Genomic DNA, 12,531 nt, shown 5'->3' on the forward strand with positions numbered 1-12,531 from the left:
GGACGGGCAGGTGCGGTACTGCTGAGCACACCGGCACCCTCGGGGCTGTGCTTGTCAATTTGGGGGCCCTGTTTCCTGAAGTCACCTTGCCTGTTTTTCAGTTCTTCACTGAGCACCCAGGGCCTCACGCCCCAAGAACTGCGGGCCATCCCCTTCCTAGCAGCTGGCTGCATTCCCTCAACTCTGGGAGAGCGGGACTCTGTACCTGCTGACCCCCCAGACTCTGGGACAGCAGGATTCTGTGCCTGCTGACCACCCACCCCCCACTCGGGGAGAGCGGGATTCTTTCCCCCCACCAACTCGGGGAGAGCGGGACTCTGTGCCTGCAGACCCTGCGGGAGGTTTCTCTGCTGGTCTCACCCCTCCCTGGCTTCACTTCAACCCTGGGAGACGGCAGATGTGCCCTGACTCTCACATGGAGTCAAGTACGAGTTCCATCTGCACACTCCCATTTTGAGCAGGGGCGGGAGGAGTTCACAAAAACAGCCAGGTCACTCCCGAGAAGCCCTTACTTTAGAGAAAAGGAGCTTATTCTAAATCAAGACAGAAACCACAGGAAAGAACCCACTTCAGCTGAGAGGTGTGAGCGAGACCCCGCCTGGGGCCCTTTCACACTGGCTGTCAGGGCAATTACCAGGGATCGCTCCTGGGTGTTTTTAATCCCTTGTTCAGTGATTTGTTCTTTACCCTCTAAGGGATTCTTTTCCCTCTGATGTTTCTTCTCCCCTTGCTTCCTTTCTTTTTCTGCCTACAGCTGTTCTCATTTCTGCTCCTACAATGGCAAAGAGGCATAAACCTGTTACCGCCTGGCGGCCGGCAGCCTGGCCGTGGCCACCTGCCCGCCAGGGTGTGGGGCTCCCCAGGGTGCGGGGCTCCGTATTCAGGCGGATGAATCACTTCCAGCCTGCTGTTTTAATCGTGGCTTCCACTGGGGTCCGTCTCTCCTGGAGCTGACACATTGGTCCCAGAGACTTGAGCTTGCTGCTTGCTGTCTGGGATTTCTGAGATTTGAAAGCCTCAAATAAGACGTCTCATTAAGCAATGCTGAGCCCTGTTTAGCTATTCACTTGGATCCGTTTTCTGAAATTATAGCATAATCACGGGGTTTTAACTACCTGTCAGTTCCACAAAGAGCAAAGGAATGTATCTGATTTGAGCCTGGCAGCAGAAAGCCCGAGAAAGACAGTCTCAACTTTAATGAAATGTTCCAGAGTTGGAACTGGAACCCTCCCAGGGGCTGGGCCTGAGATTGTATGTGGAGTTGACAAGTCACCCAGCTGAGTCACTCCCAGCTAGGTGGGGACGTAGGGAATGCCCTGGGATCGTCTGCGGGAACTAAATTTGTTCCAGGGATAAACAGGTAGGGTGCCTGGTGACTCAGAGCAAAGGGAAGGCCGAAGGCCCTTGTGCCCTGCCCGCCTCCCCTGAGCACTCAAGTGTGTGAGCGGAGCTCTGCCCGGTCCTGCCGATCCCCAGGAGACCCAGCTCTGACCTCCAGTTCGTGGAATTGGAGTCTGCACTAAGCAAACATTGCACGGTGTTGGGAGCTACGGGTTAGCAAAGGGTGGTTTCCAGCGAAGGGTGGGTGTCTTAGTCAGCTCCAGCGGCTGTCACCTAATGCCACGGGCGAGTGCCTGCAATAATAGACATGTATTTCCCACAGTTCTGGGTACGGATCAAGGTGCCAGCTGATTGGGCCCACGGCTTGGCTTTCAGACAGCCACCTTCTCCCCTTGTCCTCAGGTGGCAAAGGGAGAGACAGGAGGCCAGTTCTCTGCTGTCTCCTCTTCCAAGGGCACGAATCCTATCATGGGGACCCCACCCTCATGACCTCAGCTAAACCCAATCGGCCCCCAAAGTGCCCATCTTCAAATACCATTACATGGAGGGTTAGGGCTTCCACATGAATTTGGGAGGACGCAAGTTAGCCCAGAGCAGGGAGTCACATTTCAAGGAGGGGAATGGATAGGGACCCCACATGCACAGTCCGAGCGAGATGCACCCCTGCTCTGTGGTCATGTCGGGGACTGTGCCCTCCTTGCCTCCCAGAGCTGGTGGGCTCTGGGGTAGAGGGCAGAGGCTCAGATGCGACCTCAGTGAGCACAGGTCTCACTGGGGAAATGGGACCGTCCACTGGGCAGCTCGCTCAGAAGAACCGAGAGCATCAGATGAAGCGCCTGAGACTGCCCTGGTTTTGGCAACAGCATCTCAGGGGAGAGAGAGCTCAGAAAGGGTGTCCAGCAGCCAGCCGAGGAGGTGCCGTGGAAATAGGGAAATGGGAGTGAGGCCTGAGCGGTGGAGGCATTGGGATAGGTCAGAGCAGGGTGGGATGCAGCCTGGGAGGAGAGACAGCTAGCCTGATGGATCGAGGGACGGTTGGAGAAGGACGGCAGAAGAACGGAGGGGTCGGTGCTTCCCGATGCCTGCTGGCTCCAGGGCAGCTGTGGCGCTTGCTGAGAACGCAGATTCCAGGGGCCCTGGGTGGCTCTGTTGTTCAGGCATCTGCATTTTAACAAGCTCCCTGGGGAGACTCAGAAACACCTCGGATTCCCGGACCCACACTGAGAAATCCCGGAGGAATTGGACAGATTGCCCCCACCCCACTCCTGCGACAGATAACCAACCACACGTGGATGTCCCTCCCGCCCATTCCCCTGTGGTTCCGGCAAGACGTGGCAGGTGCACATGAACACGTAAGGGGAATCTGCACCCGTCATTCTATCATTAGCTTTTTGTAAATTGCAGCGAAATTCACCTAACCATGTTAAGTGCACGATTCAGTGGCATTTAGCACGTGTTATGCATCCACGCCTCTAATTCCAGAACGTTTTCATGATGTCGAAGGGAAACCCTGGCCCCATGAAGCAGTCAGTCCTCATTCCCCGCTACCCCAGCCCCTGGCAACTACCCGTCTGCTTTCCGCCTCTATGGATTTAACTATAAATGTTCTGAGTATTTTATGCAAATGAGATGATACAAAATACGGCGTCTGTCCTGTGCTGAGCCTCTGAAGGGGACACGCGGAGATCCCCGCAACCGAGCCGGGCTGTAAGAGCAGGCCTCCGTCAAGCCCTTACAGAGACGCAGGCCCTGCCCTGAGCATCGCTTGTAGATGAAGTCAGGGACACCCCATGATAGACCCTCTCAGGCAGGCGCTGGTAGCAAGCCCATTTCTCAGATGTGGAGACTGAGGTTGGCAGCGGTGTGGTCGACTGCCCATGCTCACCCCTGACGAGATCCTATGCAGACTCAGAGTCTTTCGCTCACCTGCTGCCTCCGGACGCCTCTGTAAGTTTGTGTGACTCTGCTGTGAAAATCAATGTGGGAAGGGACGGTAGCCCAACCACCCGCCTGCGCCCGGCCTGGCTTCTTGCTTGCTGCCACCCGCTGTGCTGTGTGCTGTGCTGGCTCCTGGGCTCCGCATTTCGGGGGGATGGGCTCGTCCCTTTGGCCACCTTGTAAGGCTGCTGTGCTCAAGGCCGTTTCTCGCTGTTTCTTCGTTGTGCACTCATGGGGATGGGAAGCCCCGTCCCTGCCGCTGGCTGATGTGGGCATCGAAAGGCCTGAGTCTAGGTTTCTGCCCTTCCTTGATAAGTCCCCTGACATCTCAGAACCTCAGCTCCGTGTCTGTAAAATGGAGCCCGTCATCTCCACATTGAGGGGGCCGGGGCAGGATCCGAGGGGATCAGACATGGGAAAGCCCCATGCCAGTGCCTGGTGGCAGCTGGGTATTATGCAGCGTTTGTGTGATGTGGTTGGCACATTGGCAAGGAGGGTCAGGGTTGGGAGCCGGGGGGCAGGAATGGGAACCGTGTGTGGGTGAGGAGGGAGGGCCGCAGGAGCACTCTCGAAAAGGATGATGCTCAGAGGTCTTCCTGCCTTCGTTCAGCCCGCTGGAAGGTGGTTCTTCCTGTCACTCATGATGCCAGCTTTGAGGGCTGCCCACCAGGCACAGCGTGAGCCTTCACATCTCCCTTCCTGCTGGTCAAGTCTGACTCCACAGCTCCAGCTCCCCGCCCAGTGCCCACAGAAGCCAGACAATAGGGCATGGTGGGGTCTGTGGCCACGTGGAAAACGCATGCCCACATTTTGACAAAGGGGTGATCGTTGCTCAGCTCCAGCCCTCTGCTGGCTATGCTTCTGCCTTTTAGAGGAGAAGCAAGAAAGGCATCATTTTTACGTCAAATGTCTTTATTTTTTAAACGTAACTGAGCCAAACAAGCCTCGTCTTTGTGTCACCTCTACCCTCCATCCCAGCCCCAGCCACAGGTTCTGTTCTAGGCTCCAGCCTGAGTCCTGCTCAATCTACACACACCTCCAGGACATGCTCCTTGCTTCTGTCTGAAGACACAGTACAAATTTTGGAGCAAGAATACCAGGGTTCAAGGCCGGGTGTGGTGACTCATGACTATAATCCAGCACTTTGGGAGGCCGAGGCGGGCAGATTACTTGAGCTCAGGAGTTCAAGACCAGCCTGGCCAATGTGGTGAAACCCCCTCTCTACTAAAAATACAAAAATTACCCCGGCTTGGTGGCACACACCTATAGTCCTAGCTACTTGGGAGGCCAGAGAATTACTTGAACTCGACAGGCCTCTGCAGTGAGCTGAGATCACACCACTGCACTCCAGCCTGGGCAACAGAGCAAGACTCCATCTCAAAAAAAAAAAAAGAAAGAAAGAAAGAAAGGAATACCAGCCACCAAGCTCTGTGACCTTAGGCAAGTTACTTAACCTCTCTGTGCCCCTATTTCTTCATCCATAAGATGGTACGCTCTAATACTCAGACTTTTGACAACTACAGCTATTATTTCCTTGAGGAAAACAAAATATCTACACAGAGAGTCAGTCCAGTATCGTGGTTCCATGAACGCTGGAGTCAAATAGAATGAGGTTCACATCCAGCGGCTGCTGTGCCCCTGCAGCTGACCCTGGGCACAGCACTCCGGCCTCTGAATGTCAGGGTTCTGATGGTCTCAGCTTTGTAAATCTATGAATGGGAACCATCCCTCCTGCCTGTGGTCGCTGTGGGGATGAGGTTGACTGATGTCTGTGAAAGGCCAGCACGTAGATACGTCCTCGTTAACTGGTGGCCGTTGTTAGGCTGACAAGTGCAGAGAGGGCGAAGCCGGGGCGGCAGGGGGTGAGTGTCGGATTGGAAGCCAAGTCTGGGAAAGGGGCGGAGCTGGGGCGGCAAGACAGGGAAGGCGCGCTTGAGGCAGGGCTCTCCAGAGGGACAGAACAAATAGGCTATGTTGTACGTAGGAAAGGGAGTTTATTCCGGGGGATCGACTCACACCAGCACAAGGTTGAGCCCCGCGACAGGCCCTCTGCCAGTCAAGGAGCCAGGAAGCCAGTGGTGGATCAATCTGAGTCCCCAAATCTGAAAAGTCGGGCAGCTGACAGTGCAGCCTTCGGTCTGTGGCCAGAGGCCTGAGAGCCCCTGGCAGAACACTGGTGGAAGTCCAGATGTCCAAAAGCTGAAGAACTTGGAGTCAGATGTCCAAGGGCAGGAGGCGTCCGGCATGGGAGAAAGATGAGGCGGGAAGGCTCGGCCAGTGTGCCCCTCCGCCTCCTCCCGCCTGCTTTTTCCAGCAGCGCTGGCAGCACAGGGCATGGTGCCCACCCAGGTTAGGGGTGTATCTGCCTCTCCCCCTCTGCTGACTCGAATATTAATCTCCTCTGGAAACGCCCTCACAGACTCACCCAGAAACAATACTTGGCATCCTTCAATGCCATCAAGTTGCCACTCAGTACTAACCATCACAGCAGGTAAACGGACCAGCTCTGCAGGAGTGCGTTCAGCCAGCCCTCCTGGGCAGTGCTCAGCCTAAAAAAGAGCTGTCACAGAGCACCGTTGCTCTGGGCGGGCAGAGGAGGACAGAGAGAGGCAGCTTTCAAAGCTTGGGGAAGGTGCCGGCGGGGGCCTTGCAGACCAGGCAGAGACCAGGGGACAGCTGGCCTCCCGCAGTACTCCAGAGCAGTGGCAGCGGACAAAGGACACCTCAAAGAGGAGGAGACCTCCCTGCATTGCCTCCTGGGGAGGGTGCCCACTGCAGACAGGCCGCCCTCAGTGCCTGCCTGCTAACGGTTAGGGGCCCTGGGGGCTGGCAGCCTCCTCCTGAGCCCCGTGCGGCCCTCCTCACCTGCCACAGCCTCCCCACTCAGAGCGTGTCTGCTGAGCGGCCGGGTTCCCAGCAGGTGTTTAAGCAATAGCCGTTTGCTCACCTGCTCGGGTCTGCATCTTGGCATCCCCAGGCTCCCTGGCTCTCCCTCTTCCCAGTAGGTGCAGCCAGTGGGAAGCCCTTTTGGGAGCTCAGAAGGCGGGAGGAAGGGAGCAGCCGAGGCATTTCTCCCCACCTTCCTCCCCTTGCTGGGACGTCCCCAGCAATGACTGCGTCTTCTCCGGGCTCTGCCTCCCCCGGGAAGCCCTTCTTCCTCCGTGATCCTAGCTGCTTCTGCAGTATTGACGCTGGGCACCTCCTACTATCCTGCCACCCTGAAACGGATGCCAGCTTCTACTGTGGGTCATCTCTGGGTGGTCCCAGCATCCGCACGTGGCTTCTCAGCTCTTCCGTTGCCTGTGCGAGCAAGTCCCAGGATGAAATCACCCCGGTGTGAAAGACCCGCGCGACGTTGGGGGGTGTCCTATTTCCAGGCTGGGCCGGCTGACACGGTAGCTAATCCTGTCGGTGGAGGCATCCTAGACAAACTCGTGCACGCTCGGAAGCCCCATTCCCACCTCACTTTACTGGGAAGAGCTTTGTCACACGTAGACTAACGGCCTCTGAACCAGGTTCACGCCCGAGACTTGCATTCTCTCCGGCCATACATTGCTTTCCATCCAGGACCACATTTGTGAATTCACCCTGCATGCTCACAGTCCCACAGCCCATTTTGTTTGCACATCAGTGCTGCTGCTTCTCAGATAAGCCATTCATCCCTCTGAGCCTCAGTTTCCCCCTCTGTAAAGTGGGGGCGAGGGGACTAGCACCTACCTCCCATGATCACTGTGAGGTGTAAATAACATTGATGCTCCCTCACTGATATCCCAAGTCTGAGTATTAGAAGGTACTATTTTACGGATGAGGAAACAGAGGCACGAGAGGCTAAATAACTTGCCCAAGGTTACAGAGCTCTGTGGCTGGTATTGAACTCTGGTATTCTTGCCCTGAAATTTGTACTGAGTGTCTTCAGGCAGATGCACGAGCCCTGTCCTGGGGGTGGTCTGTAGATTGACCAGCTCCCAAAAATGCCTGGCGTGGAACAGCTCGAGAATCCTGAGCTCCAGGGAACTCCGTGACCATCCTGGCACTCTGCCCCTCAGCCTCTGCTGATTTTCTTTTGCAGGGAGAAGCATTCATGATAAACACTCCAGTCAGGGCCTCTTCTTTTGCAAGCTGTGCGCTCACAAAAGTCACTCATTCAATGCACACTCAAGCAGCTGTCTGTGCCAGGCACCTCTGGAAGCTGAGGATCCGGGGGACGAGGCCCCATTCCTGCCCCACACACAAGTCACGAGACAGGGATCCCTATGGAAGGCAGCATTGACACCGTGAGCGAGACAGATGCAGGCTGAGGAAGGTCCCAAGAGGCGCTGGGTTTTTCTCACATTGAGGGGAATGATCGGTGGCTTCCTGGAGGAGGCGGCATTTGAACCATGCTTTGTCTGTTGGGAATATGGAGCTGAATGCAGCAGCTGCCAGTGCAGTTCAGCAGGCAGACCCCTGGGGTGGTTTGAAGCCCGAGTGAGTGAGTGGCCTTGGCTCAGCCCTCATTCCTCCTGACCTCTGAGCCAGGGTCGCCGAAAGCAGTGGTGCAGGAGGGTTGAGGCACAGGCTCTGGGCCAGGCTGCCCACCCCTCACTGACTGGCTGGGTAACCTCAGCCGGGACTTGACTGTCCTGTGCCTCAGTTTCCTCATCTGTGAAAAGAGAGAATGACGGTTTTTGCCCCACAGGATTGGTGGGAGGGCTGAACGCGTGAATTCACATGAAGTTCTTACCCCAGTATATCACCCTTGCTCACCAAACAGTGGCAAAAGAACGCCAGCCAGGCATGGTGGTTCACGCCTGAAATCCCAGTACTTTGGGAGGCCGAGACGGGCAGATCACCTGAGGTCGGGAGATCGAGACCAGCCTGACCAACACGGTGAAGCCCCCGTCTCTACTAAAAACGCAAATATTAGCGAGGTGTGGTGGCGCCTGCCTGTAGTCCCAGCTTCTCGGGAGGCTGAGGCAGGAGAATTGCTTGAACCTGGGAGGCGGAGGTTGCGGTGAGCCGAGATTGCGCCGTTGCACTCCAGCCTGGGCAACAAGAGCGAAACTCCGTCTCAAAAAAAGCAAAGAAAAGAATGCCTTTATGTCATCGGAGACTCTGGTTTTGCCCCCATAGCTGCCACCTTCATGGAGCACTGGAAACGGAAGCAGATGAGGCTCAACTACCGCTGGGACCTCACGGGCTTCGAGGAGGAGGAGGTCAGTGGGTTTGGCGCCAGGCACGTCCCACCCTTCCCCCTTTCCCCTGCCCCAGGACCTCCTTAGGACTCACAGGGAAGCCCAAGGTCAAAAAGCGCCCCCGGTCCAAGCCGAAGCAAGGCCGCCCGCACCCCACCCCACCTTCTGCCTCGCCACGTATTGCCCTGGCATTCCGAATGCCCTCCGTGGCTGGAGTGACCGCTCCCTGTCTGCTGAAGTGTTTTCATCCCCATGCTCACGTGGCACACCAGCCACCAGCGTGGTCTCGGGCTCATGCCAGGGCCCACCACACTGACTTTATTGTTTCTGGGGGCTGCCCGGGCTGTCGGCACCACCCGTGGGGGTGGAGAGGGAATGGACGCTGCCCGGGGATCTCCAAAAGTGGCCGTGAGCCCTTCCCTCCTTGACCTTCCCCGGAGCCAGCTCTGTGCCGGCAGCTGGGCCGTGGCTGACGAGTGGGGACGGGTCCTTTACCAACGTAGAGGGAAAGGCAGCACCGGGCATCTGCCTGCTCCAGAGAGAGGGACGCTCAGTATTACGTGGCCCCCGGGATGCCAGGTGACCCGCACTCCCAGGGATCCCAAAGCCCGGCAGCAATTCCCTTCAGGGTCGGTGGGAATGAGGAGTGACAGTCCCCACAATCAGCCTTGGAGCACAACAGAGGCGACCCTATGCACACGCCGTAAGGTGCAACCACGCAGGCCGCTATTTCATTTTATAAGACATGCTCCCCGTTTTTGGAGACAGGGTCTCCCTCTGTCACCTAAGCTGGAGTGCAATGGCATGACCACAGCTCACTGCAGCCTCAGCCTCCCGGGCTCAAGCCATCCTCCCACTTCAGCCTCCCGGGTAGCTGGGGCCACGGGCACACACAAGCACGCCTGGCTAATTGTTTGATTTTTGGTAAGAGTTAGGGTCTTGCGGTGTTGCCCGGGTTACACTACACACGCCCCCTTTTAAAAAGAGAAACTTTCATGCATTTTTATTGCAATGTGGACATTTCCTCTAAAAAATATTTTTCTTTTAAAGGATATTTTTTCTTTAAAAAAATTTTTACTTTTCTATTGTATTTTCTCACGCAATCTGCTCCCTCTCAGACTGAATCCAAGGGTCACTCTTCAGAAAAATGTGGCAGCTCTGGGCTGACAATATTGTCAACAGGCAAGGGGATTAAAGTTTTCTGGGGGAGGCACAGCAGCTCAGAGGGTACAAAATGGGCCTCTGGGACCAGGCTGCCTGAGTGCCATCCAGATTTGGCACCAGCCTTGCTGTGTGACCCCAGGAAAATTGCTTAACATCTCTGTACCAAAGTGTCCTCACTTGATAGCATTTGTGGGGTCTCAATGGGTCAATATATATGAAGCACTTAGATCCCGGCCCAGCACAGAGTCAGTGCCCTGTAAATGGCTGCCCAGCTGGTGGCTGCTGGGCCACACCTTTACCCGCCCGCACAACAGCCTCCCCACTCTTCCTCAGCCAGTCTCATGATCCTGTCACAAATGACCGGACAGAGACCAGCACCACCTGCCCACGGCACACAGCCCTGCAGGGCGGGGCCGGGACCCAGCCCAGAGCCTTGTCCATGACGGGGCCCTCAGGGTGGTCTCTTTCCTTGCTGTTTCAGTTAGAAAGATTCAAAAAAAAAAAAAAAAAAAAAAGCAGTTGTCGTCTTATTCAGAAGTCGATTTCAAATGCCCTTTCTGTGATGTCCCTGTGGCTGGAGGAAAGTTGAGGGGAGCCCAGTCTCCTTTGTTCAACCCCTTGGGGTCCCATTCCCTGATCTCCTAACACCAATGGCTTGGGAACTTGATTATGGAGGTGATGACCGAAGTCACTGGGGACACGGTGCCAAGGGGCCTGAACGAATTTCCCAAAGTGAGCCACTCACAGCCCCCAACAGCTGGGCAGGGCCTCCTTTGGAAGTAATAACCTCAGGCCGCCCCTCCACACAGCCTGAACCCCAGACTCTGGCCCTGAAGCAGAAGGACACTTCTGTGTCCCTTCATGTGGCCCCTGTGTGCCTCAGCTGAGTCTAAGACTTTTCAGTCCAGCACTGAAATTTGGAAATTCGGGGAATGTCCAAAACCATGGGAGCTGCAAAGGCCACAGCCCACAGCGACCCTCAAGCAGCAGTGAACTTTCCTGGAACCCAGGGTCCCCCGCCGGTCCTGGCTCACCTGCCCCTATATGCCTCCATCCTAGTTCTTAAGAAAACTGTCTTTAGTGAACAGGCCCTGTTTCTAAAATAACAACCTGAGTAATGACATCTTTGTGTTTTTGTTTTTACTTCTCTGGTTCCCTGAAGGAGGCTGTCAAGGTTTGGAATTTTTCGTCACTCACCCCTCTATCTTCCCACGGCCCGTCTCCCTGGGAGAGGGGCCCTCTCTGGCACCTAATCTCTTTCTACCGTGCAGTTCCTGCGGTTCCTCCCCTCGGGCAGGGTCTCCGCTTTCTTCCCACCTCGGTCTCTCCTAACTCGTTCTTCCCTTCCAGCGCCCTCCGCTGACCTGCTCTCAGCTCCTCAAGGCCTGGCACCTCTGGGCTACCCGCGCTTGCCAACACTTACTGCGTCTCTTCTGACCCCCACAGCTCCTCCATAGAATGTTCTCAGGGCCAGTTCATGGCTGGGCGTTCGCTGCAGCCTGGCACAGCTTCTCCACCTCTAAGAGGACACAGAGGCCAGGTTCTGTGGCCCTCCCAATGGGCTGGGGTTCCCAACGAGCGGGATCACCCTGGGTCACCATCCAGACCACAAACGGGGTGAGGCGGGTTACACTGGAAATGTTCTCAGCAGCCAACTATGAACTGGACCCAAAGGGTGCCTGAGGCTAATCCAGGGGCTGATTTGCCAAGTATGCTGTCGCTGAAGAGCCCAGACTCACAACTAACAAGGACTCCGTCTCGACTTGGTTTCATTCACAGGATCATCCCAGAGCTGAATACGAAGCCAGAGTCTTGGAGAAGTCTCTGAAGAAAGAGTCCAAAAACAAAGAGGTATGGTGGCCACTGTGGTTTAACTTCCCCAGCAATAAACTGGGTTCATCAACAGTGTAGACCTGGGATCAGCCCAGATAACAAATATTGTAGGCTCTGTCAGCCTGGGTTGCAGCTGTTCAACTCTGCCATGGTAGCAGCGAAAGGAGCAGAGACAGTAGTAAATACATGGGCCTGTGTTCCACGCATTGTGTTCCAATAAAACTTTATTTGCAAAAACAGACAGGGGGCCAGATTTGGCCAAAGGGCTATAGTTTATCAAACCTGCTCTAGATCTCTCATCTTGATGTATCCTGAGGGTAATCTCAAATTTCAGCAAGCATTTCAACCACAAGAACCATGTGGCTTTGAACCCTCGAAACTTTTTCACAGTACACTCGTTCTATACCGAACAATGAAACAGAAGCCTTTGCCAAACCAGCACCTGAGCAAACGCCCAGTTCCTTGTTTCACTCAGACTGTGAGAAGGAGGGAGAGACGTGTTTTGTGCTGTTCTTGAGGCCATTGTCTGTTTATAATAAGCGTTTTTCTTTTTTCCTGAACCTCTCATTTAAATTAAGTCATGTGGCTGGGCGCAGTTCACGCCTGTGATCCCAGTACTTTGGGAGGCCGAGGCAGGCAGATCAGGAGGTCAGGAGATCAAGACCAGCCTGGCCAACATAGTGAAATCCCATCTCTACTAAAGATACAAAAAATTAGCCAGGTGTGGTAGCACGCACCTATAATCCCAGCTACTCGGGAGGCTGAGGCAGGAGAATCTCTTGAACCAGGGAGGCGGAGGTTGCAGTGAGCTGAGATAGCACCATTGCACTCCAGCCTGGGTGACAGGGCCAGGATGAGACTCCATCTCAAACAAACAAAAACCAAATTCAGTCATATGTGCCACCAGAACTCTTGCAGACCTCCAGAGGTGCTTGCTGGGTTGGTTGGTTGGTTGGTTTTTTGAGACAGGGTCTCTCTCTGTCATTCAGGCTGGAGGGCAGTGGTGCAATCTCGGCTCACTGCAACCTCCGCCTCCCGGGTTCAAGCAGTTCTCATGCCTCAGCCTCGAAGGTAGCTGGGG

At 55.3% G+C, this 12,531-nt stretch overlaps 1 protein-coding gene across 11 annotated transcripts in view; it reads left to right on the forward strand.

Annotated features, from left to right (window-relative positions):
- Positions 1-12,531, forward strand: part of ANO1 (anoctamin 1) — a 208,386-nt gene that overhangs the window by 161,065 nt on the left and 34,790 nt on the right. For 8 of the 11 annotated variants that reach the window (XM_074401809.1, XM_074401810.1, XM_039471000.2 and 5 more), the window contains 3 exons: positions 8,392-8,474; positions 10,780-10,791; positions 11,397-11,468. In XM_074401809.1, the coding sequence (XP_074257910.1) occupies positions 8,392-8,474; positions 10,780-10,791; positions 11,397-11,468 (167 nt within the window). The remainder of the gene's footprint in view (positions 1-8,391; positions 8,475-10,779; positions 10,792-11,396; positions 11,469-12,531) is intronic. The other 3 variants (XM_074401811.1, XM_074401814.1, XM_039471003.2) reach the window with 1 other exon arrangement.

Source organism: Saimiri boliviensis, chromosome 6 (assembly GCF_048565385.1).
Source record: "Saimiri boliviensis isolate mSaiBol1 chromosome 6, mSaiBol1.pri, whole genome shotgun sequence".
Classification (NCBI taxonomy): Eukaryota; Metazoa; Chordata; class Mammalia; order Primates; family Cebidae; genus Saimiri; species Saimiri boliviensis.